Source organism: Clupea harengus, chromosome 25, assembly GCF_900700415.2.
Source record: "Clupea harengus chromosome 25, Ch_v2.0.2, whole genome shotgun sequence".
NCBI lineage: Eukaryota > Metazoa > Chordata > Actinopteri > Clupeiformes > Clupeidae > Clupea > Clupea harengus.
In genome coordinates this window covers 13,299,329-13,326,378 of record NC_045176.1, presented here as the reverse complement: position 1 = coordinate 13,326,378, position 27,050 = coordinate 13,299,329, and the positions used below count along the sequence as shown (strand labels likewise).

General features: G+C 45.4%; 2 protein-coding genes across 2 annotated transcripts in view; both read left to right on the top strand.

Moving 5' to 3' along the window:
* The window catches only part of eif2b3 (eukaryotic translation initiation factor 2B, subunit 3 gamma), a 27,489-nt gene extending 16,161 nt beyond the window's left edge, over positions 1-11,328 (top strand). The window contains exons 6-11 of the mRNA XM_031563136.2: positions 1,239-1,372; positions 1,627-1,817; positions 2,436-2,498; positions 3,178-3,326; positions 7,685-7,788; positions 11,135-11,328. Coding sequence (XP_031418996.1) covers positions 1,239-1,372; positions 1,627-1,817; positions 2,436-2,498; positions 3,178-3,326; positions 7,685-7,788; positions 11,135-11,187 — 694 coding nt within the window. The 3' untranslated portion in view covers positions 11,188-11,328. The remainder of the gene's footprint in view (positions 1-1,238; positions 1,373-1,626; positions 1,818-2,435; positions 2,499-3,177; positions 3,327-7,684; positions 7,789-11,134) is intronic.
* Positions 11,329-17,374: 6,046 nt separating this feature from the next.
* The window catches only part of ptch2 (patched 2), a 32,712-nt gene continuing 23,036 nt past the window's right edge, over positions 17,375-27,050 (top strand). Inside the window, exons 1-2 of the mRNA XM_012825710.3 lie at positions 17,375-17,974; positions 19,647-19,839. Of these exons, the coding sequence (XP_012681164.1) occupies positions 17,831-17,974; positions 19,647-19,839 (337 nt within the window). The 5' untranslated portion in view covers positions 17,375-17,830. The remainder of the gene's footprint in view (positions 17,975-19,646; positions 19,840-27,050) is intronic.

Here is a 27,050-nt window from a genome sequence, read left to right as displayed (position 1 = left end):
CCCACACACACACACCACCCTACAGTTGCTGTGTGTAAGAGTTCTTTTTCTCACTTCTTTAATTGCTGAACTACTGTTTTCTTTTGTATGGCTGTTACTTCTGTAAAGTTAGAATGCAAGAGGGTGAAGACTTTCAATTTGACTGTCTGCAGACGCGCACCCCACCCCACCCCACCCCACCCTCCCATCTTCTCTATTTCTCTTTTGAGTTTCTTGAATGTGAAACGGGAACCAGGCCTCCTTCATCATCACCCCCCCCCCACCACCACCACTACCAACACCCCACCTCCATCACCCAGAGCATCTCCGCCCCCTCCACCCTCTCTCTGGGCTCTCCCAGGCCTGGCTTTGTGCAGCTCCGGCGGGCTTTGTGCTGACGCTCAACAGCCTCTTGGAAGTACTGGAGGCAGAGGCTGCGTTTCGCCCATTGGCTCTGTGTCCCCCCTCACACAGTGTGCTTTCTCTCCCTCTCTCTCCCTCTCTCTCCCTCTCTCTCCCCCTCTCTGAGGACCAGTCACTCTGCTTTGACATTTTAATTTGCTGGGCCGCTGATATAAATATCATTTCATCGAGGGTGACCCCGCCACTGCCCTGCCTAACCCCACCAGCCTCTCCTCCTTCTGCACTTTTTCCTCTTTTCTCTCATCAAAGTACGCAGACTTTTTTTTTTTTCTCCATTATTCAGCCCCCACTTCTCACTTTCCTTTCAGGTCTCCATTTTAGTCTGTCTCTTTCTCTCTTGCTCGCTCTCTCTCTCCCTCCCTCGCTCGCTCAGCCCTTCCGTGAAAGCTCTATGCACTGCAGCTCTGAAGGAGGAAATACGGGACAGCGTAACTGTTGTTTCTTTCTCCGCTTTCACATGGAAATTCTAATCTAGCCTTAAAGAGAGTAAAGCAGAGGGGAGAGCCAGAGTGGTGGGGCTAAACTGACTTGAGCACGGCCGAGAGACGGCACGAACCACACAGCTCTAAAACCATGATTCAGTCCCCGCTCCAGTCTAACCTCGTAGAGAGCCTTCAACTTGAGTTTTTTTTGTTTGTTTATTTGGCCATAGTCTTTGCCCTGTTAAGACACCCCACACACATATTACATGACCCCTAAAACTTGTTGGACTGTTCCAAAAATGTTTGGATTTAGTTGCATCCTACACACATCAGGCTTGACTTGAGCTGAAGACTTTATCCATCCCTGCTGCTGTGGCGTCTTGAGTGTCCTTATTTGTTTTTTGATGTTCTCAGGTCCATCTCCTCCATCCGGGGGGAGCTAGTGCCTTACCTGGTCCGGAAACAGTTCTCCAAGTCCATGAACTCACAGAGGCCCAAAGATGATGCCGATCAGGACCAGAAGAAGAAAGATCGGAATGCAAACCTTGGTAAGTAGTTGAGCTTTACTACATTATACTACATAATGCCACAGAGCATATCTTAAGCCCAGTCTGCTATCCCTAGGTTAAATGTTACCAATACAAGCTATCACTACAATCTATGTAGTGTATACCGTAGTAAGTAGTCACACATTTTCTATTCACACCCTCATTAACCACGTTTACCACCCCCCCCCCCCCCCCCCCCCCCCCCCCCCCCCCCCCCCCCCCCCCCCCCCCCCCCCCCCCCCCCCACCTCTCAGACATCCTTGTGCCCTCTAAAGACGACAGCCTGCTCGAGCTAACACGCGAGCGCTCCTGCTGGAACGACCACCGCGGCGACATGAGCGAGGCCTACCACGGGGGCAAGCTGCGCTGCTACGTGCACCTCATGGAGGAGGGCATGTGCTACCGCGTCAACACCCTCGCCGCCTACATCGAGGCCAACCGCATGGTGAGCTAACAGCAGAAGCACTTCTCTCCATCTAAGATTTATAAAAAGGGAAAACTGAGGTGTATACGTATAAATACACTTTTGGAAGGGTTATACGTAAGTTGTTTCCAATCGGACAGCAAGCACTCGAAAGAACATGAAGTAAGAAATTAATAAATTTACGAACGTGGAAGTGTACAACATTTCACAGATTGAGTTCTTGAAATTAGTCAGTGTGTCTGTCCAGTGATTCATCGATTCTACAAAAAGCGTCACGTCAACTCACATCACACAAACATCGTAAGGAGTCACCTTAAGGAGCTAATTGCTAATTACACATTTTTCTCTATAAATGGTTGAGATGTGAGACCACAGTGTACACTGTTGCATTAATATACATTAAGATGTAATGCTTGAGATGGTACTTCAGAGTCCTGGAATATGATCTTCCTGTAAGTGTGGGGATCCACACAAGGTGGATCTCTGTCCTCTCCTTTGCCAGTCCACCCAACTGAGGTGGGTTAAGGTTGATCAAAAGTGTTGCACTTTTAAGCGGAGGTTAGTTCCTTTTCAGGAACTTTAAGAACAAATAAATACTTTGAGTGTTAACCAGCATGTCCCGTGTGCTGTGTGGAACAGGCTCCGAAGCTGTTTGATGACCCTCCCGTCCACCCGTCAGCTGTGGTGGCGGAACGCAGTCTGGTAAGCCAGCCCCCTTCCTGGGCCTGTAATCTCAGTCGCATGTGTCTGCATAAGCACACTTCTGTGATCTCAGTCGCATGTGTCTGCATAAACACACTTGTGTTGGTAATTAATGTTGTAGCAGTAACCTGGTTTGCACCCTGCAAATGCATGGGCTCATGATGAATAGGGAGAGTTGAATCGGAACTACCAGAATGGCTCCTCAGTCTCTCTCTCTCTCTCTCTCTCTCTCTCTCTCTCTCTCTCTCTCTCCGTCTCTCTCTCTCTCTCTGTCTCTCTCTCACTCTCTGTCTGTATCTCCGTCTGTCTGTCTGTCTGTCTGTCTCTCTCTGACCCGCTCAGTCTCTCTCTGTAACTCTCAGGTTCTCTCTGTCTGTTTCTCTCTCTCTCTCTCTCTCTCTCTTTCTCTCTCTCAATCTCTCTCTCTTTCTCTAGTTTTCTGTACTTCTGCCTGTCCATGTCTCTCTCCCTGTCTGTTCTTTAGCTTTGTGTTCTTTTGTTTATATTTTGTCTCAGTTAGGTGAGGCTCACATTGTGAAGAGCATGCTTTCAGTGATGAACTGGACTGTGTCTTTGAAATAAAAATGTAGCTGTGTTTGGAGCTCTTAAGGATCAAGTGGCTGGGTAAGTCACCGTAATCCCTTCATGCTGTAATTATGTCTGTTTTGTCTCCGGAAAGGTTGGAGCTGACAGTATAATTGGAGCCTCCTGTCAGATATCCGACAAGACGTCCATTAAACGCTCAACGATCGGCGCATCTACCACAGTCAAGGAGAAGGTTAAGATAACCAACTCCATCATAATGAATGGTGTAACCATTGAGGAGGGGTAAGATGATGCTCCCTCTCTACAGTATGTCTTTCCCTGTCTGGTGTAATACACGTCTTAGTTGATTGGCCGACTTCTTTATCCACTAACTGATGTTCAGGCTTCCTGCAGGTGCCTTCCTAAGAAGGAGCAGTGAGTTTATACCCCTAGTTCACAATACTGTCACCATACTCTGCTAGTGCTACACACAATGAAAAATATATATTTAAATGCCGATTGAAGCATTGCCATTTAATTGAAGAAGTCGTAACACAATCAAAGGAGTTGAAATGGGTTCCTCGCACAAGCTGAGAAATGTTACATGGTCAAGGCCAAACGAAAAAATGTCAATTTTGCCAACTTGCCTTTTCATAGAGGACAACCCACAAATTTTGATAAAATGTCCGGTCACTTCAAGGCCCTAAACTTACGCCAGAACACTTGCTGTAAGCCATGTTATCTTAGCGGGCCAACTGCCTAAGCGGTTTGGACCCGACACCTTTTTCTGCGTGGCGAAAGTTTCCGACTCGGAGGTTAATGCCATCTGCCGGATTAACTGCTCAGCGTAAAGGGACAACAGGTGAGGGGACTCTCTGTCTTTTTTTTTTTTTCCATCAAAGGGCCTCGTCGCAGCGCTTACACTGAAGAAAACAAACCTGTTTTTTTTTTTTTGAGGGTTTTTACCCCGCATTGCTTCTGGGTGAGACTAGGGGATGGTGGGTCCTGGGGGAGAGAGAGTGGGAGACTAGTCCTGCTCTTGTTGTGCTGACAAAAAAAAGAAACGTATGTTGTGAAATGTGCATGGCTATTCAGTGACCCTGAACAAGGTCACATTTCAACCCACACAGATAGGTGATGAATATAGATACAAAGCCTACCCCCCCCCCCCCCCCGTCCATTCTAAGAAATAACCTTTTCTTTTCGCATCAATTTTCATGTTGTCAGATGAACAACAGCAGTGAAAGCGTCAAGCGTGTCATGTAGCAAGTATGCAACATTTAGCGCAATGTTTGTTTCTCCTCTTTTGGATCATAGTCTAACTCTTGCCAGCACTCTTGTCTTTCATACACTTGCTAATTTCTTTTCTCGTTTTCTTTTTTTTTTTTTCTCCGCTTTTTTTTTTCCTCAAACGGAAAGAAGTTAGATTAAAGCTGATTTTGAGTAAATTACGTCCTTGCTCGCTTTTGTGAAAGTCTGAGGATAACATGAATTGTTGTATAGAAAAAGAAAAGAGAAAAAAGGAGTCTGTTATTTTAAATCCTAGGGAAGGGCTTTTGGTCTGAGCACAGTCTCCCCCCCAGAACCAAAGTCCAGAGCCAGCATGGGTACCCTCATCGCCAAGTTAGTGCACGCATAAAAGGAAAGGAGAGAAAGAAAAGGAGTAAAGAAAGACAGAAAGAAAGAAAGGGCAGAAAAGAAAGAAAGAAACGGCAATTCTTTCAGAACATAAAAAATGTAAGAAGGGATTAGCAGTCCCTGGCATGTTAAAGAAGGCACTTGCATTTTTTTCCACCCTTTGTTTGCATGTAGGAGTGCTTGTTTACAAAGTGGTGGATTCTTTTTGTGTGTGTGTGTGTGTGGAAGGGGGGATGAGGATGGGTAGAGTATGGGGGTTGGGATGTGTGTGTGTGTGTGTGTGTGTGTGTGTGTGCTCTAGGGGTGTGGGGTCACTGTGAGGAGGAGCATCGTGGTAGTAATTAGTGGTGTTTCAGCACAGCTTCTTTGGTGGTCCCTCTGTTTAAAAACGCCAATCCTTGTAATCTCCCGTCACCCTGCACCCGCCATCTCTCTCTTTCTTTCTCCTTCCCTTTATCTCTCTCTCTCTCTCTCTATCTCTCTCTCTCTCTCTCTCTCGTCATTTGCGTGTGTTCGCTCGGGCTCCCCTTCACTGGTGCACCTGAATAGATGGCCATGTGCCGCTGCCAATGCAGACCTGTCGGCAGGACCCAACACATCACACACATTCAGAGATCACAGACCTGCCTGTGTCCGTGTCAGCAGGACCTAACACATCACACACATTCAGAGATCACAGCCCTGCCTGTGTCCGTGTCGGCAGGACCTAACACATCACACACATTCAGAGATCACAGCCCTGCCTGTGTCCGTGTCGGCAGGACCTAACACATCACACACATTCAGAGATCACAGACCTGCCTGTGTTGGTGTCGGCAGGACCTAACACATCACACACATTCAGAGATCACAGCCCTGCCTGTGTCCGTGTCAGCAGGACCTAACACATCACACACATTCAGAGATCACAGACCTGCCTGTGTCCGTGTCGGCAGGACCTAACACATCACACACATTCAGAGATCACAGACCTGCCTGTGTCCGTGTCGGCAGGACCCAACACATCACACACATTCAGAGATCACAGACCTGCCTGTGTCCGTGTCGGCAGGACCTAACACATCACACACATTCAGAGATCACAGCCCTGCCTGTGTCCGTGTCGGCAGGACCTAACACATCACACACATTCAGAGATCACAGCCCTGCCTGTGTCCGTGTCGGCAGGACCTAACACATCACACACATTCAGAGATCACAGACCTGCCTGTGTCCGTGTCGGCAGGACCTAACACATCACACACATTCAGAGATCACAGACCTGCCTGTGTCCGTGTCGGCAGGACCTAACACATCACACACATTCAGAGATCACAGACCTGCCTGTGTCCGTGTCGGCAGGACCTAACACATCACACACATTCAGAGATCACAGACCTGCCTGTGTCCGTGTCGGCAGGACCTAACACATCACACACATTCAGAGATCACAGACCTGCCTGTGTTGGTGTCGGCAGGACCTAACACATCACACACATTCAGAGATCACAGACCTGATGCACCGCTCTCCCTCTGCATCACTCCTTCTGTCACTCTTTTCTCTCTCTCCTTGTGTCTTCCTTTCCTTCTCTCACACTCAATCTTCGCGGTCTTATTGCTTATTGCTAACAAATAAACAAATAGTTATATTGCCAAGGTATTAAGGGTACACACAGGACACAACAAGGCAATATTGGGCACTGTTCATCTCTCTCTCTCTCTCTCTCTCTCTCTCTCTCTCTCTCTCTCTCTCTCTCTATCTATCTCAGTAATTTTATCTCAGCCCATCTCTTTTCCTGTCAGACTTCCTCGTACAGTCAGACACTCTCCCAAAGCTCCTTCACGCGGCCATGTAGCGGCAGGTTTATCTCCCCGACTGCAGTGGGTGAACGCTTGGCAGGAGAATGGGATTGTGCCAAGCCATGTGTGCCGTCGCCACCCAGAAGCCTTTATTTCCTATTGTAGTGATGTGTGAAGATAGCGCTCCAGACAGATCCCTGAACACACGGCAGAGTCCAGCGTAGTTTTCTGCTGAGCTTTAAAAAGAAATAATGTTTTGACGCTCTTTATCACATTTAGCACAGTGGAGGCCACTACTGCCCCCAAAGTTCACTAAGTGGGAATAAAACAATGATGGCTATGTAGAAATGGGCCACTGTGGACCCTTCAAGATTCACACTTGTTCGTCTAATTCACAATGCGAAACTAACTCACTCAAACAAACGCACTCACGCACGCATGCGCACGCACACATACCCTTATCCACGCGGTGATGCCACTGCATTTTTCGATGGCATTGTTTTCTTTGTCGCGCGCTGGCACACATGTGTGGGGAGGCTGGTGTTGTTTTTAATATATATGCTAATGCTGTCTTCAGGAAAATAAAACAAGCCTGCCGGAAAAAAAAAGAAAACTCTGAGGTATTATGTTTCCTCGTGTGGGGTGGGGGGTGGGGGGGGGTGCGGGCCGGGTGAAAGAAGGACAAGACCCTCAGCTGTGTAATTAGCAGAAGACATGAAAGCTGAATGTTCATGGTGAATATGTTTCTGCAGTAGTGGGGGGAAAAAAGACAGAGTGAAATTGGCCCAAGCAAGTCAAGTAAACATTAAACTGTGCAAATAAAGTTTTATGGTGCCAAAGCGATCCCAGGAAAATATTATTCTTTGAATGCTGTAAACATGCAGCGGCATAGGGATGTGTGTGTGTGTGTGTCTATGTGTGTCAGCACACACACAGTTCAAAGCTCTGTCACACAAGTCTGAAATGTGTCTCTCATTCTTCCCACACATCCTGACCCAGGGATCGTGTTCTGCTCTGTGTGTCTGGTGTGGGAGACTCCATATCTGGTTCTTCTTGAACCTCCTGGTTTCCATAGCGTGTGTGTGCGTGTGTGTGTGTGTGTGTGTGTAGGCAACATTCTAGCCTTGAATCTTGTTTTCATGTTTTGTGTGTGTGTGTGTGTGTGTGTTTGAAAAGGGTGAAAGTGTGTGTTCTGTTCACCCTGAATAATGGCAGTGTATTCTTCCTTTTTCTCCGTCTGGTAGGTGTAACATCCAGGGCAGCGTGATCTGCAGTAATGCGGTGATTGGGCGCAGTGCTGACATTAAGTACTGTTTGGTGGGGAGCAGCCAGCGTATAGAGCCAGAGGGTGAGCACTGAACACTGATCAACTGCTTCACACATTTACACACACAGATTTGAGTGTTTATGTGTGTGTGTAAATGTGTGTGTGTGTGTGTGTTTCTTTCAGTCCACTTGTGTTTATGTTTGTGTGTGTTCCTTTCAGTCAACTTGTGTTTATGTGTGTGTGTGTTCCTTTCAGTCAACTTGTGTTTATGTGTGTGTGTGTGTGTGTGTGTGTTTGAGCGAGAGGGAGAGAGCGAGCCGTGGCTTGTAATCTGCTTTAATAGCGCATTAAAACCAAAGCTTGTGTGTACAATTGAGCTTTATTTTTAATATTCCTAATCCGCTCAGTCTTAAATCAGACTGTGGGATTTGCATTGGTGTGTAAGAGTGAATGTGAACCTGTGTGTGTGTGTGTGTGTGTGTGTGTGTGTGTGTGTGTGGGTGTGTGTGGCTGGCTGGCTGGCTGGCTGGCTGGCTGGAGGCTGTTGTATTCCGGGTGGTCTGAGCCCTGGTCTCTAACCTCTCCATCAATGACACCGCCTGAGGCAGACTTAAGATGTCCAGAGACTGCCTGGGCCTAATTGACTGAACAACAGGGTGTTGCTACTCCACGCACCCCCGCCTCCAAACTGCAACAATTTCCAGCCTCCAGACCCCACCCAGCCCACCCCTCCTGCCCCGGCCACCATTCTCTCACCACTGTATGGGGTATCAAAGTGCGACTGGACCTGATTAGCCCAGCATAACCTCCAAAGACTGGGGCATACAGACCTACTGCCAGATATCCCAAATTACAAGTTAGACTGCTGTATACCCCCCCCCCCCCCACCCCCACCCCTTAAAGCCCCTTTCACATACGAAACCTGTTAATGCATCTGGTAAAAACAACATGGATGGATCACACATATTTATTCCCACTCAGTCTATAACAGTACAGTCACATATTCAGTATTCCCACCTGTCTATATTTAACAGGATGCTACGGAGCGTGAACCTCGGCAAGATGTGTAAAACATGCGAGGTCTCACGCCAGTTAACCTAGCTATGAACTATCCTAGCTATTTCAAGCTTGGGGTACCATGTTAACAGTTGCCAGTTGCTAGGGTGTGTTAATATGAACTAATTAGCTGCTAAGCTAAACTTATATATTTGGGGGGCAAGCAACAAAGCTGCAGAGGCAGAGTGCTTCTGCCTTTTATTATTATAATTTTATAATTGAGGAGACTGTAACATCGGCTAGATAACTAGCTATCATTGCAAAAGGAACTCTGCCATTTAAACCATTTAAGGTTATTTCAAAGTTTCCTTAGCAAGCTAGCGAGTTAGCTAGTATAGCAACTAGGCAACCATACGAACCAGGAGCAAAGTTCAATTTCTCAAAGGCAGTCTTGCGTTCAAAGTGATCACAACCACTTGCTGATGATGTTAAATGGCTTCACATGGACATTAAACAATCCCGAGAGAAATGATGGGACATGAATGCAGTCAATGAAGGAGGAGACCTCCCCTTCCCCTTGCCCTTCTCGAAAACGTGAATCTTGCGTTTTAGATTCACAGTGGAGCTGTGGCAGTGGATTACTGGTAATGTCCCCGGGAAAATAGGTTCGACTTTACTGTTTTGCTACCATTCCCACACGACACCATTAATGGCTTTCAGTGTGAGTGGGAATGGGGTATAACACACACACACACACACACACATACAAACACGCATGCACACACACACACGCACACACACACAACACACTCTTCAGTCATAAACCGCACAGCTAGGGACCACCATTCAAAGATATCCCCCAGAATTAAGAAAAGAACCCATCACAGAGGTTATTGTAACCTATTATTTAAAAAGCATTGCTTATAATAACTGCAATAAACGTCCTCCCCCAGCAGCCCAGGGGATGACAGCCGCTCCTTTGAGGCTTCTGAAGCCGAGTCATCATCTTAATTTAATAGGGAAAAAAAAAAAACTCATCAAAGTGCCAAGTTGCCCTGTAGTTCTGATGTTCCTACCCTCCTGAAATAACAAGCACTTGCAGTCCTTTGAAGCAACTTGAAAGCTCTGTGTTCCGTTTTAGATGGTTTTGGCACCAGTGTTAAAAAAAAAAAAAAAAGAAAAGCCCTGCTTCTTAACCAAGGATACCACTATAAATAAGATTTGAATGACATTTCAATATGACGACAGTATTAGTGCAGATTAAAGAAACACTTTAAGAAGACACAGAGTCTCAAGCCCCACGCCCTGCGTATCCCTCGTGAGGAAAACATGTCCTCTCTGTGGGCCAGGAACCTCTCTAATCACTGAGCTGAAGACTGACGGCAATACGACAGGTGGAGCATGGCAGAGGACCATAAAGGTGGCTCCATCCATCACGACCTTCCAGTCCCGTCCTACTCCATCCCATCTGGTGCAGTTGCTCCTCTGTGTACACCCTCCCTGTTCCCAGTAGGGGCAGCGGCACTGGGCTGGGCCGCTTGTGCTGCTGCTAAAAGCATTACAGTTTATTCCCCTGGCCCAGCTGGTGTGGACGGGCAGCCGTGTCTGCCGAGGACCACCCTGGCGAGAGGGAAGCGAGAAACAGTCTGCGTGGCGGTCAGGTGTGGCTCCCTCACAGGTGTTCCCTTTCCCCACCGTGCTCACAGGAGGCCAGCCGTTCCCCTGGATTCTTGGGAATCACTCCATGTTCTGTGCCTTAACTGTCCCACACACACACACACACACACACATACACGCACACGTTCACCACCGCCACCTAAAAAAAAAAAAAAAAAAAAAAGAGTCTCTCGCTTCTGGGCTTGGAACTGTAACTCTCCTAGCGTTCCATGCTTTATTTATCTTTCCCCAAACTGAGAAATGCTAAAGCAGTTTTTTCGTACAGATTCCGTCACACTAAAATATGTCTTTATATGGAACATTAATCACCTCTCTCCATGATTTGGTTTGGAGTTGCCTTGCAGACCCTGAGGCTGTCTGTGTGTCTGTGTGTGTGTGTGTCTGTCTGTGTGTGTGTGTGTGTGTGTGTGTGTATGCGCTTGTGACTGTGACTGATGTGTTTGTGTCTGTCTATTATAAGGTGTTTCTAGTCTGGTGACCTTTCCATGGATTTATATAAAACTTTTGTAATATTGAAATGTGATGGGGTTGAGCTTTTGAGTACAGAATACAAGCACAAAATGCTGTCAGTACTTGCCAGTTCCATCATCTGTTTATACTTGAAGTGTGAAAAGAAAGGATCATTGCCTGTGGTGATGGGAGAAACACATTTACGTTACTACTGCTCCCCTAGAGACTGAAGGCTCATATGCTTGCTCTGCTTGCTCTGCTTGTCAGTCATCTTGTATGATTAAACTTTTGCTCTTGCTTACAGCCGAAAGAACCAATGAGGTCATTGTTGGGAGTGATCAACTTATGGAGATCTAGAACCTTGGCGAAGACGCTTTCTCACAGAAGACCAGAGAGAGACGATAGCAGAGGGGGGAAGATCTGGCCTCCTACACCATTGATCTTTATAATCACATCCACACACAGTGTCCAAATAAATGCCAGCTATTTATCTCAAAACACACTCAGTGTCATCCTTTGTGTCTTTTTTTTTTTTTTAAGAATGTCTTTCTCCACGTGTTTCTTCAGTTCTGTCTTGTGGTGGCCCTCTTTGTTTTAAAGACATCAGAAAGAGTGTGGTAGAAGAGAGCTGCTCATTCATGCTACTCTGCTGTCCGGCCGTATAGATTCAGCTGAGACGCTTGGCTGTGAAGACGGCTCTGTGGATGTGCTATTTGTTTGGCGGGACCTCCAGGACCCCCTTCTCATGACCACCGTGAGTGAGTGAGTGAGTGAGTCTGTGCGTGTCCCGATGCTAAAACGAACAGATAACCACAATGGGGTTGAGTTTATTTGTACACAAGGAGGGGAAGAGGGGGGGGAGAAAGAAAATGGAGGGATGGACCACCCAGCGAGATCCCAACGAGTTACAGCCCTCCCTCCCTCCCTCCCTCCCGCTCAGGCTCTTCCTTTTACAAAATGCCAGAATACAGCCCTTCTTATTTGCTCTGCCTCTCTCTCTCTCTCTCTCTCCTGTCTCTCTCTCTCACTAGTTTTCTCTCTTTCTGTCCTTCACACACACACACAAACACTCTTTCGTTCTTTAAGCCATCAGAGATTTATGGCATTCCATCGGCAACGCATCTCTTAAATTACAGGTCTGAAGATCCTTGGTCATTAAGGATGACGAGGCCTCGAGGAAGATGCTTTGGCCTCATAGTATGATTTACATGCTCTGCGTCTTGTTGTGTCTGTGGCCAACTGGAGTCGTTTAGGTTAATTGGTGTAATTGTCAGAAGATCCTTGTCTCTTCGACCAAGTATTGTAATTTTGGTGTGTTTGAGTCAGTTGTTAATCACTCACTATAATCACTAATGAAACCCTTTCCCTCCTTAGTTCTTTTCCTTTTCTCTATTTCCCTTCTAGGAACATGTGTTTATTCCAGGTTTATCTAACCTCCCACTGGATGGGACCATTTCCATCCAGGCCAGAGTAAGAAATTATTAAAGCCACACAGTGCTCTCGAGAAAAAAAAACGCCTTCAGCTCAATCTTTAGTGTAGGAAAGATTTTTTTCTCCCAAGTTTCCTCTGTGAACAGACTCGTGTTTTGACAACTTTTATATCAGTCAGAGCAGCAAATTAGAGGGAGCTCTTTTTGGGGGAGGAATGTGAACTGTGAAACGTCTCGTATCGTCTCTTCTCTCTTTTCGAGTTCTGCCCTGGGTTCCCCCCCTTAAACGCGAGGTGGACTTAATTTAATTCACACGTTAACTCGCCGCTATCTGATTGGACGCCACTCAACGACCCCACCCGACAACGGTGGCTCCACACAAAGTGCCAGGTCAGGCCCAGGTGGGAGTGCTCTCCCCAAGGTCTGTATATTTAGACAAAGACGCCTCACCGTAGGCCCCGTCCTTCTGGTCGTGTGTGTGTGTGTGTGTGTGTGTGTGTGTGTGCACGCTCTCTCCTGGACTGTGTTCTGTGTCGGTCCCCACCCCTCTCAGCCAAATGTGACAGATGCTTGTGTTTTCCAGAGCTGGAGATCAGATGTCAGCCGACAGATCATATATCAGGCCTTGCTCGCCTGTCTCTGGGTTGCTTCCAGGGGGGGAGGGGGGGGAAGCATGGCCTGTTTGTTAGTGCGAGACAGACTACTCTGGCACGCAGCATTAACGGCTCTCCAACATCCCAAGTTGTCTGAACACCTTCCTAACATCATCGATGCTGGCATCAAACCAAATACGTCTAATTCCTCCATTACATTTTCTGGTGTTTTTTTTCCCCCCTTTTTTTCAAAGAGAAAAAGAAAGCCTGTGGGAATGACAGTAATGCATCCCACTGCCGCTGACTTCTGATGTGGGTTTTGTTTTGAAACCCTGCCTGCGACTAGTTCCACCAGCCCCGCTTGCATGCCTAGTGCTCAGCCTGCACGGCTCTCCTCTAAAGGGAGCTCTTGAGTGCGCCCTCTTCCAAATGAAGATGCTAATGTTTATGACCTGGTGGTTAAATGCTGGTGAGTGGCAGTTACAGTAAGTAGTGTAAGTGCAGTGGTACTTGTGAAGGCCTTGGGTGTCATAAATCAGCCGAGACGTGGATATAAATACGGCCCTGGAGCTCATCCACACATTTCTGCCACCAGCCTCCCAGCTATCAAGCCAAGAAAGTGGGGGTGGGGTTTCATCCGGACTGACCAAACGATAGGCAGAGAGGGAGAAGAATCAATGATCAGAGCACAAGGATTGGGCACTGCCTTCAGTGTGTGTGTGTGTGTGTGGGTGGGTGTGTGTGTGTGTGTGTTTGGCGGGGGTTGGGAGGAGGGTGGCGAGTGTGTGCTGGTTGGGGGGTTGTCCGCAGGGCTAATCGCGGTGGATGGCGAAAGACTGGCTAGGCCACCCAAGTGGCACCCCCCACAGAAAAAAACCTGCATGGTTGCTGGTGACCCCTACACATTACCAGAACACTTCCTCAATTTGTCTTCTGTGTTCTTGAGGCACAAATGAATTTCCTCTCTTTTTCACCCACGTTTAAGACACTGCAACCCTCCCATGCCTTCACGCCCACTTTCAAGACACACATCACAGAATTAGTACTTTCTTACCACCTCAGAACAATGGCGGCATTGAGGCTGTGTGTCCTGGGCAGTCTAATGACTTGTGAAACAATTCCTAAACAACAGCAGTCACCTAGTGTGCTTTCACCCCCTCAGGTTTTGCCCCTGCATAGCTTTGGATGATCATCAGCATACTCCTTTAGTTGTAATGACATATAAGTTGTAATTGTAATGTAATTGATATGTAATTTATGTCGCTTTAACAAAACTCAGTTTGTTAGTTTGTTATACATCCTCTTGTCACTTTTACTTGTCACGTTGATTCATATGTGAATAAGGACCAAGAATATGATAAACAGATAAAAGCTTCTTGCACCACATCTAGGAAATCTCATCACATCTGTAATTCTCCTATTCTTTGATTTTTATATAATTTCATATTAAAATCATGTAACTTGATGTCTTAACAGGATATGGCTCCAGCAGAGCTGATTCTAGTGGTATGTGTGGGTAGAAGTGAGTGTCCCAGTTGATGCGGATTAGATTCATACTGGAGCTCATGGTGCTTATGAAATTATGTTCTCCCTGCTAAGGTGACTTATTTTGACAGTGTTTTCATGTTTTTTTCAGTCTGTGTTTACTGGCCTTTGCCATGATTTTTGTGTGTAAAGTTAATGCTGTGCGAAAAGTGTAGCTTTTCTAGAATTGTACATATGATCTGTATATGCAATACCTGCATAGTCCCCATTTAGAGACCCAACACATGCTCCAACGTATTTACCGTCAGGACAACACACTTACAAATGGATCACAGAGCCATCAATAAAGAAACAAATAAATAAGTCAATAAATATGTAAGTTGCTGGTGGTGTGGCGGGAAAACAAAGGTCTGTTTTTTTTTTTTTTAATGCCACCTGCCAGTTTGGGTTGAACAATACCTCAGTTAAAGAATCACAAACAAAGACGCCTGGAAAGAAAAAGAAAACTTTTTTAGGGGAACCATTCATTATGATGACAAAGGGGGCGAAAAATACATTATCATAATTAAACTTATCTGTGGCTGTGGGTGGCAGACCCCTCTCCTTTTGGGACTGACGGAGCCTCACAATGCCTGTATGTACACATCATTCTGTTACAAAGCACTTTGGGGGCTAAGAATATTTTAAGCTTTGTAAACATTCACCAAACAAGTCCTGAATGTTGGCTTCAAGGTGGAGTCTCCCCAGGCCTTTTTGTACAGCAGCATGGTCAGCCAGAGCCCATTCAATAAAAGAACATCGGCTTCCTTTGGGTTATCGTACATTTCTATGGCAAATGGCTAGAAATGTAGGCCTTTGTGCATCTTGGTACAACACACTTAATGTTCCCCACAAAGGATAACAGTTACATCTCTTATTCTGAGACTTGTTCCAATTTAAGTTGGCTTCAATTCGTGTAGTCTGCACCATATGCGCACAATAATCGATGTTTGCATATTTTCAATTGATTCTTTTGATGTTGGTGAAAAGCATGCTGTCTGTAAATATTTGCAACACTGACTTAAAAACGCCACTGTGGATGTGCCCTTGCATATCCTTGTTCGATGTTCCAGTGTGAATTGAGGGCTTATAACACCACAGTGTCAAGGGATACGCAGTCGTATGTGACCAGAGAATTGTATCACAAAAAGTCCCTCTTTGTCTAAATAGACCACACAGTAAGCTTTAGATAGTGTACATGAGAAACAAGAGAAATATTGGTGTGAAACATTGGTTTTTAATGTAGGATTACATGAAAACTTTTATGATCATTATTTTTTTAAGCCCACTTGGCCTTTTTCTTTTGCTTTGCCATGTTGTCCCCAAGCACATTTGCAACAATAGAGAGCCTATCCATGCCCGGCTCTACCAACCATTTCACAAATAAATGCAAGACTGCAGGTTTATGATAAATAAACACCCAGTTGCTTGCTAAGCCGTTCAGCTGTTGCGTGATGGGTGAGCGAGAGAGCTGTTCCGTAGTTTTGCAATTGCGCGCACACACATGCACCAGGATGGGCCGGGGCCGTTTATGTTTGGGGGCCGTGTGATGGCAGATTTCTGGACAGCGCATGGTCATCTCCCTGGTTTATTTATCCAAGGCCTCTAGACCTTGGCCCGGACCTCCCTCAGTTTGTTAGGCTTAAAGGGGCCCCCTACCGCACAGAGTAATTCCTCACATTCCACATCAGCTCCCATTTCCAGCTGCCTTTTCCCTCATCGAATTAAACAAATTTGAGAAACTGGATCTGCGCCAGATCAGGGCCGGGTCTGATCTGAAGTCAGCCAGCTGCGAGATGCCCCATCAGCCAATATTAATGTGGGCACATGAGAGACTGGCTCAGTCCTGTGCAAATTTGCTGTGGGCACTCAACTGGACCCTTGGGTCAAGGGCACAATTGTGAATGAATACAGGCTGTGCCCGTGTGTATGACTGTGTTTGTGTGTGTCTTAGGAAGGTCTAATAATTTTGGTATATAGAATATGTCCTGAAAATGCTATATATCAAACAGTGACCTTTTCAAAATGTGGATCTTTTACGTAACATAAAAAAGGAGGCAGTGAATCCAAAATCTTTCAAGTGATGTAGCATCAACTATTTCAATAAAGATGACCCTTCCTTTATAATGAACATTATACAGTTGTATACAGAGTATGTGTACATCTGCTGTGAAAATAGCAGTTATTCTGGATTTTAACAAGGATTTGCAGACATTTATTTGAAGTTCGCAAAGTAGCCTATTTATTATTCAGTGTCTGTATTTTAAAGTTTCTGGTTTAATCTTTTAAATAGGAAAGACATACCAGACGGAGAGACCACATGGGTGGATCATAAACGGTGAAAATAGATCTTCTGGTTATCAAACTGTTACATAGGGGAGCTATCACCACCATTTGACGCAAGCATCACCCTATTGGTTGGTTTCAGAATTTCACCTTGAGAGTTTAATTCTGGTCTGAAATATTAGATCAGACGTGTAAAGGTGATGACGTTATTTAATAGCTGTTTTAGTTAAACCAAATGTAGCTTACTCTATAGTTGTTCAGAAAATTATGTTAGACAATCACGAATATCTAAATGCTAGCTAATAACGTTCACAAACATATAGGTTTGTGAATGAATAGAGTTTTAGAGAACTGTGCAGTTGTGTGGAAGTAGTCTAGGGTAATAGAATATGGTAGCCTACATTAGCCTACAACCCTGAGCGCACGGGCGCACATGGATTTTCCATTTATTCTGTTCCCGTTTCAAGTCAAAAGTGACAGGGAATTCAAAACAAAAATTACTTGCACAGTGCATATCATACGCAAAATATCACACAAATTGTGCCTCTGGTTGGCATCAACAGATATGTTCTGTGATACCGTCTTAAAATGCGAGTTCATGCAATTGGAAACGTGCAGAGCAGGGTTGCAGTGTGCTGAGTTTATTGAAAGAGTTCCTCTCTCTGACGCCCCCTTGCACTCCCCCTCCCTCCGATGATTTGAAGGGCTGCCTGGGTGGTCTCCCTCTCTCTCCACTTTGGTGAGCTGTTGCTTAGCAGCTAATAATAGGAGATGTTTGCAAAGTAATTTGCCTCTTCCTCGGCCAATGAGAACCAGAGCACTTTTCCATCAAACCACCCTTTTCAGGATTTGTAAAGGGGCTACCTTCTCCAAATGTTACTGCTACAGGATCAGAAGCAGACTAAGAAATCTGCTCGCGACTTTCCTCTGGTTTAAAACGTTGTTTTATAAGCTATCGGCACGGATGAAGACCGAAGGATTTATACGGATTCGGGCACATAATGTTGGGATGGAGTTGCAAGACTTTGACTCAAGGAAAGACCAGTGAATATTCTAACTTTTGCCCTGTGGATGCGCTTATTTTTTATATTGGATTACTATCGCGTCTGTTGAACTCAAAACGTTTTTCTTTAACTTTTTTCTGTGCTCCGTTTTCTCATTTGGACTATGGCCTCGGATCCCAGAGTCCCCGGGGCCGGTGTTTTTGGAGATTTACCCCCCAGTTATACGCGTTCCCCGCCGGCTGTGAGCTCAGACCTCCGAAGACCTAGTTACTGCCACGCCGCATTCGCGTTAAAACAGATTTCTAAGGTGACACATCTTTTCATTTGGGGCTTCTATGTTACTATTTCAGTCACCATCGCTTTGTTGTCTAAGTTCCTTACTCGCGGCGAAAGTTTTAAGTCTCGTTTTCAGCACGGCTATTTGCTGCTAAAGCGGCATAGGACAAACAACTAGGATTTCAACCTAACGTAAGCTACATGTGCACTAGCCCATGTATAGTCCTACATGTTATGTGCGTTATTAAGGCTTCTCATTTAGAGTTACTGGGATGAGCAGGCTTGAAGTCGATGAGTGCTGATAATTTCATGAATGAAAATACGTGTCTCCATTCATTTTCGTTTTGGATTGCAGGTTAAATGCGTGCATTATTTCACAACATTCTAGCAGCTGTAGGCTATTTACAACTACTGTTTGTTATTCGCTACTCTACAATGTTAACTATAGAAACAGATCGCGTAACATTGTTACTGTGTTTATATGAAAATGCGGTAGGTCTTTCAGAGGAATTCAATGACTAAGTTTTATCTGACAAAGCATCACTGAATCACATGAACCGCTTGGTTATGTGTCAAAACTCAGATGAGTGAAACCAAAACATGTCCAGTTGCTGGAGCAGGCTCATTGTCTAGGAGGAGTCTATTCGATAACTTTAAATGATGATTCATTCATATGTTTTAAAACAGAAGCAAGAGTCTTCTTTATTTTTGGTTTCAACTTACTGTCATTGTAAACTAATAGTTCACAGTCAGGTCTATTACATATTCATTTTTTGCCTATAACATAGGACCTTCAGATTGGTTCTTTTTGTTGATATGATTTCTGGTCAAATGTTGATTCACACAGTTTTCATTGTGTGTAACTATTTCTAGACTTTTAAATGCAATCAGGCCAAATCATCTATTGAATAACTATTTTGTGTAGAGTATGTGTTATCAAGGTAATATAATTGGTTGAAAGTAGTAGGCCCACCATTTTTTAAACCTTACCAGAGTTTTGCATTTATTCTGCTGGCTCTACAGTGTATGCAAGGCTTCCAACAACTAGTATGTGATGTGTTTGGTCTAAATTAGTTGGTGATGATGTGTGAATTGCCATAAGGCTATTCAGTACGTACACTTCAGGGATTTCTGACCAGTGTAGTCATATGTCACTGTTGGCCTTTTGGGAAACCCCAATCTAGCCTAATACTCAGTGAATAGCCTTCAATCGCTGCTTTTAATCTATTAAGTCAACAGTCAAATACCCTCTCTCAGAACTGGTTTTCTACATCATTATGTCTTAAAACTACATAAAACTGTTTGCCAGATAGAGCTTAACTTTGGTGAATTGGGGTCATGGCAGGGATGGCCCACATGCAGTTTGCTGGCCTGGTACATATATGAGATGTCATGTTGCTTCAGTGTAACAAGGCTGTCTATTGTCCTTTGAGATGAAACAACACAAGCCATATTTGGATGAACAAAACTCATGGGTAGACATTTTATGCTCAGTGTTATCGTACACAACTAGACACAGTAGGTGAGACCTCTTGAATGAACACGTCAAACTTTGCTCTGAAAACTTGAGTTTGCTGTAGGTTACGTCTGCCATTGCCATGTAGTGCAGCTCTAGTCCAGGCATGGCAACAATGATTTCCAGCAACGCCAGTGTATTTATTAACAAACGTGTCTCTCTTCCCTCTCTCCTTGACGCATCTCAGGGGAAGGCTGTGGGGCAGAAAGCGCCGCTTTGGATTCGGGCGAGATTCCAGGCCCTCCTCTTTACTCTGGGCTGTCACATCCAGCGACATTGTGGAAAAGTCCTTTTCATTGGACTGCTTGTGTTCGGTGCCTTTTCTGTGGGTTTGCGGGTCGCTGCCATCGAAACGGACATCGAGCAGCTATGGGTGGAAGGTGAGTTCAAGCTTTCAGCTTTTGGTTTGTTCTTGGGTTCAGTGTGTGTGTGTGTGAGTGTGAGTGTGTGTTTCTGTGTGTGTGTACATTACCCAGAGCGGACTGCTGTGTGCTGAGTTAAGGCTGAGGCGGACTGAGTTGGACACTGTCATTAGTCAGGAAACGAATCTTTGACAGTTTTGCTTGTGATCAAAACCAGTTCAAAAGCTTTCCACAGTGCTTCTTCCCTCTCTCTTTTGTGTTGACACATTTTGCTCCAAATTGGCAGAACTGAACGAGTGGCAGGACATTGTTGTGCTGTACTTGGGCTCTTGGGTTTTCTTGAAGGTGTATCTCTCTGCTTTTGGGAAGACATAGACCTTCAGTTGAGGCATTCCATATCTTCTGTCACGCATTGCTAGCATTATTTTCCTAGGCACAAGCAGGCCCTTCGCTTGCTCCTTTCCCCGCTATCAGTATGTGTTGTTAGTGGTGGGGGCTCTTTTGTGTTATTCTATTTATTTATTTATTAGATGCCCTTTTTTATGTGCCTTGCTTATCTGCGCACATTCGGGCAGCTTTATTTGGTTTTCACACTGCCAAATTCCTCCTAAGCCCCCTCGGCTTTCGCCGCTCTCCTGAGCCCCAGAGCAGATGGGCTGTGTGAATCGTTAGCCATCTTTGAGCCACTGCCCCTCCCCCCTTCGGCTCCCTGTGTGGTCCCTAACTATTCTTGGATTCCATTCAACAATAAAGGCACCCCCTTTTCCTTCTCTCTCCCCTCCGAAAAAAATAATAATAAATGAATGCAGCTGAAGTTTACCCACCTGCTCCACACATACTAAAAAGAGTCACAGCAGTTGTAGTGTAAACAGGGCGTGCATTTTTTTCTCTCTTAATTCCACAGCATTGTGTTTTGGTTGATTCATTTTCATGCAAGGTTGGGGTAGTGTGAGTTGCACTGGATCTTGGTCGCCTTTGGTCTCAGTATTTGAGTTTGTGTGTTGTGTTGACAATTTATTTTGAATACTTTTTTTTTTTTTTTAGTTTAGTTAGTTAGCTCACAAGCCACTGTGGTTATGGTCAGGTTACTCCATATTGCATTTTGTATTTTAACATTGTTTTGTGATTTTGTTTGCCATCTTGTCCGTGCAGCCTGTGTGCTTAGGGTTAGGCTTACTGAGAGAAGGGTGTTGTCAGATGAATCTGTGTGTTAATGTAAAGCAGACATGTACTGTGGAGTTTTTGTAGTGAATTGCCAAATTGCTAAAAAGGGAATGCTGTGCCTTTAAGAGGTTGTGCCCATGTTTCTAAAGTTTCTGCCTGCGTTGTTTCCCCCAATAGCCCATTGACAAAGCAGCTCAGGGCTGAATGGAGAGTAAGTGGTTTGGTAACAAGGAGAGGTTAGTTCTCACACACACACACACACACACACACACACACGCACACACACACATACACACACACACAAAGTCACATACACGATCACATAAAGGGAGAAGGTTCTCAAAAAAGGGGAAAGTATTTTGATCAGTGTAGGTCTGCCATTGGGTGTTCCTCTATAACAAAGATTCTCTGTGTTTGTGTGATTGTATAAACAGCCATCCAGACTTGGTAAAAAATGTGCTCTGCATCTGGGCAATTCTGGATTGGCCAGAATTGTGGATAACATTAAACCGTTCTAGTTGTGTAGTAGTCTCCATCAGCCAAACCATCAGGTCTTGGTGCATTTCCTGTTGTCAGTTTAAACAGTGTGGGCCTCTGCTGTTCCTCCAAGCATTCCTCACATTGGCTGTAGCTTTTGTGTGTCCAAGCACATCTTGGTGGGCCCGTCTGGAGTGGGTCCATTCCCCTTTAAGTGCCCCTGAGAGGGGAGAGAAGTGCAGAAAGAAGGTATCGTGGCCTGACACTTTCCCAGCTGTTTGTTTGGGAGCATATGCCCCCATCAGTTACCCCGGGGCTGTAACTGCTCCAACCCCCTTGCCCCATCCCCCAGCCCCACCCAGATGTCACCCCGGGCCACCTAGTATGGACATCTGAAGTGTTGAACTGGACCACCATGGCGACTTTAATTGCTTCCTCTTTCTCTAAAGTGACGTGTGAAAACTGTTGCCCCTGCTCAAACAGTACAGAGGGAAGGGCCAGACCTGACAGTGCTTGTCTGAAACTGTAAACGCTAACAGTGCCTTACTAATGCCATGTCTGTAGAGTGCCATGTTCCTGATGTACATTTCACATAGAGAACGAAGGGGTCTGAAGTGAATGGCGGTTTCTTGAGAATGTGTCCCAAATCACACAACTCAAGTGTCGGGCGAGCGGACGCTCTGGGTGAAGAAAGTGTGTGCTCTGTTGAGTCCATCTGATTTGCATTTTTAAATGATTGTATATAAATAACCATTGTGGACCTTTTTCTGCATGGTTCTACACAACTGACAAGGGCTAACTAAAAACAGGGATTACTTAGGGGAAGAATCTCTCTCTTCACTTATCAGTTCACTATCAGTTACTGGTTAACTATTGGCAGAGATTATTGGTGGAAGCTTTTGCCACTATTTTCTGGTTGAAGGAAAGGTCACCATAAACCTCTACTCTTGGCTGATAGACTGAAGAGTTTTGAAATCCCACTGCATTTTCATCTAAAGTTGGTCAGTAGAGTAGCATCTTGTGTAAGACACTGTAAGGAAATAATCAGAAGCAGATATAATGATGAGAGTTTGGTTCAAGGCCTTTGTTTAGCCTTAGTTTAGTGGAGACATCTTGGTTTAATATGACACCCATGCTCAGCTCAAGAATTGCTATGTAAACTAACTGCCTATATTTGCAGTATAGATGACTTTAAGGGACTTGGTTATATGATCACTTGTTTGAGTAATGGAGGCCTCCTCAGTGGTTTATTTTGAATTATGTGGTCATTATTGCGAAGGACCCACCAAAAAAGCTCATAGCACATTTTGAGTTTTAAACGTTCTAAACAGAAAGAAATGTTTATGTACTTGTATGTACTCATAAGTTAATTTTTGTCATCCGTCTTGACACGATTTTGGGGAGCTTGACAGACATGTACACACAGTCAAGCTGTGCAAACATTACAAAAAGTGAGCCGGGATATCTGGGTAGCAGACCTCTCTGAGGTTTATAAAGCGACTATGCAGCTGAAGAGAAGTGGGGGGAAAAGAACATGTACACATGGTATGAATGGCCTTTTCCACATGCAGAACAGTAGGTACCTTCCAGAGAATTTGCACAAACCCTAGCTTTTGAGGGGAGGACATGTGGACTTTTCTGTGTTTGGAGCAGTTATCTAAACAAAAACTGCTAGGTAAATGCAATAATTCATTAGAAAATACACAGTCGTCCAGTCCAGGGCCGGCTTCAAGAGAAAGCAGGCTCTATGGAGCATTATTTGAGGTGAATGGCAAGCCGCAGTACCCCAGCTACATAAATAAACTCTAACTGCCGAGACTCAGACCTCACCAGTAGAAAGAACAAACAAGGCCAGAGTCAACCTGGGTCAGTTGAAAATGTTTATTTCAACCCCCCTCCCTCTTTTACCCCACACCCCCAGCCACAGTCGAGCACAGGCCTCCAGCCTCCATTCCTCAAAAACAGCCTCATGTGCTAGATATTCAGCCCAACAGGCCTCTCCTCTCTCTCAGAAGGTTAAGCTTGTGTGCTCAGTGCTTGCAAGTGGGCCACAACTCCCAACTTGAACACATACATCACTGCACTATGCCAAGTGCTGCAGCTTTGAGATTGTTGAAATACTCAGTAGCTTTGTATGTGTATATAATTTGCGTAATTTCATTTCATTTTAGTAACTTTTGGTAATGTCTGTTTTGAAAGCTATGAGCATTTACTATGTCCAATGAGATATTTTTCTCTGTCCGATTCGGTATTTGGAGTCCGATTTTGTTCTATTTTATTTTTAATGCTGCTGGCCAGACATTTGTGCAGCAACCATTCCCAGGTCTTCATTTTGGCAGTTTTTATTTCCTGCCAAGAGTGATGGTTCTCTTTGATCCATGCTAAATAAAGTGACACCAGTCACCTTTTCGGCAAAGACTTCTCCAGTTTTCCCCTCTCTGCACCATTTGCCCCCTTCATTAAACCAAGGAAGAAAAAACATTTTCTTGGTGCTTGGGGTGGGGGGAGAAATGGTCCCTGGGCTCAATAAATTCATTTCTAGCCTGAATGCAACCAGCAATGTGGAAAAATTTTGCCTTTCACCATGGGATGAATGTATGTTTCAACCACACATTAAGCTGCATTAGCAGCCAGTGGAGTGCCTAATGTGAGCATTTTTCACAGCAGCCAACACTAGGGATGATTAGCATAATTAGTACAGGGAAGGCTATACATATGGAAATAGCAAGAGCCTAAATGCCAACACCAGTGGAAATTTATGTCAGCACTGACAGAAGTATCAGGTTTGAATAGGTCGTAACTGAAGCTTAGTATTTTTTACCCTCAGCAATGATTTCCCTCCCTCCGTTCATTTTGTTTACAGATATAAATTCTTCCTAATTTTCTTCCAAAGGTACACTGATCCGAATAGACTCAATGGACTTGGGCTTGGGTATGGACACTACTATGAACTTTGTTTCTATAGTTAAGGTTCGAAACCAGCCACCACCACCACCACCACCACCCCCCAACTTTCTGAGAAAGTCTTGGGCCATTTGCTTTTGTTGGGAAACTTTCTCTCCCCCCCCCCCCCCCCTGTTTGTTAGGAAACATTAAAAAAGACATTCAAGAGAAGGAGAGACAAAAGAAGCTTGCACTGAGCCCCTCGGTCCTCTCTCTCTCTCCGTATGAGCGGTATAGATGGAGCAGCCTTTCCGTCCGTCTCCTCAAATAGTCTGGGCTGGACAGGGATGGGGTATTGAGAGTTGTAGTGGAGCTGGAGATGTATTTGTGAAAATCTGTGTGGTGTGGCGTGGCAGCCAAATCTATCCCCTCTTGTTTTCATAATGTCTTCTTGAAAATGTTTTACGGGCACAAGGGAGACATGATGGGGAATGACTTGAGTTCCAAACACAGAGAAAAGGGTCCAGTGGCCTTTTTGTGAGTTGTGTACTTGAAGCAGGAAAAAAGGGACGAGGGGTGGATAGATACAGCAATGTGTGTGTTTATGTGTGCCAGCACGTGTGTGTACTAATGCTGGTTTGTTTGTTGGTGTGTGTGCATGTCTCCAGCGTGCCTCTTTTTTGTGTGCGAGCAGAGCATTGTGTATCTGTATTTTGTGTGTCGCGCTTGGGTGGCAAAAACAGGTAAAAATGTCTCTTTCAGCACTCTTCCTTGTGGGACTTCCTCCAAGTCAGCATGGGTCCTTTCAGAGGCCTCCTAATCCAGCTAATCTGGACCACAACACTTTGAAGGTGGCCCTGCTTAATGGATAGAGCGCTGGGATTCAGAGCTAGCTTGTGAACGCTGGCTAAAGCTTTATTTGTGACTGTTTCAAGCGTACATTGTGTGGGCCTGGCTGAAGGCCTGGCTGCTTGAGTGTCTGGACCACCTTGGTCAGTGGAGACTCCTTTATTGGGGTAAAACCGATTTGATTCATTGGCCCTGGTGGGCTGTGGGAAAATACAGTTGCTGCGTTACAGATGATTGCCATTATCAGTGTGTGGTGGTCTACCCTGAGTCGAGTTAGCCAGTTCCCTTAGGAATATCCCTTGAATGAGCCCATGTGTGTTTATGTGTGTGATGCGTGTGATGTGTGTGGCTGTGATGTGTGTGGGTGTGTGTATGTGTGTGTCCTGGGATTGAATTACTTTGAGCAGCATAGTCAGTTTTATATATTAAATAGCTCCAGGTCCGTTCTGTTGACCTCATTGATATTTCTACACCATACAGTGATGTGTAGTGGAAACTTTAATGAGACACCAAAAAGAAATAGACTTTCCCGGTATCACGGGGGTCGTGTTGCTCCCACCTGATGTTCGCGGTAATGACGGGCATTTACGCTCCCGCTCGTTGACCCTTCTAGTGGTCAAGAGGGAGCTGTGGCGAGTGGTGAGCAGTCATGGGCTAGATTGGAGTGGACACGAGTGAGATTGGAGCTGACAGGGTCCAGCGGTGGGCTGACACCGGGGGCGCAGGGGGGGCTGCATCTCCGTGGTTAATTACATGTCACTTTCCATGCTGCCCACTGTGAGGGGGAAGCTCTCACACCAGCCCCAGCCTTTAGCCCCACAGACTTGAGCCCCAGAGGAGTAGTGGGAAGCACTATCCCCCCTGAAACCTCCATTGTCTCCCACCTCCTGGCTAGCTCTGGCTAGCAGCCTTTCACAGCTTCAGCCCCTCTCTGTGGAGAGTAAGGTAATAGCCATAGCTTTAGCCAATTCACTTAATAGCCATGTAGGAGACTGGAGCTTTGTGGAGAGCCATGATGTGTGTTCTTTTTTTTTTTACCACATTGGGTGTGCAGTCTTGACTGGTGTGTGAGCACAGTCATTTCTCCCACCATGTGAAGGAGGACCCACCTCGTCGAGGACTGACCTGAGCTGGTGATGTCACCTCCAGAGCTGTGAAAACTAAACAAAAGGAAAGGGGACTAGGATCCACTACCAACTTCAGAATGACGTTTCTGCTCTAGCTCCATTTTACATATATACAACATACATACATATATATATATATATATATATATAACGATAACGTATATATATATATGACTTTGTGTCATTAAGTACACCATTAAACAATAATTGTTAATTCATACTCTTGTGCTGTTGCTTATTGTTAGTCAATATGTAACAACGTGCACTCAAGGGCTATGTGTTTGAGATCATTGTAAATCATTTACTGAAACTGACCCACCTCCTCCTGGCTCTGGAACTGAGCTTGTAGCCCTGAGCCCAAAGTTTCAGCCTGTTACCGCAAGTCAAATTGGAGCACAGCTGAAACAAATGGGCAGCCTGATTTGTTTTTTTTCCGCTCTGGCTCTTGTATGACACTGTGAAGTATTTGCGCGCCTGTCTCTTTAAGCGTGCGGCGGCAGAGCGAGCTGAGGGGCGAGGGGAGGCGAGCCGCGCTCCCATCTGGAGGGTGGCTGTGAGGAGGGGTGACGGAGCGCCACAGCCCAGTCGGCCCTCTAGCTGGGTGGTCCAGATGGGAGGAACGAGACACAAATAGCTATAATTTACTTCAGGAGCCCCTGTAATTACCGGCCCAAGGATTCAAGCTCGATCCCTGCAGATGCCTGAATGCATTAAATATGAACGCAATGT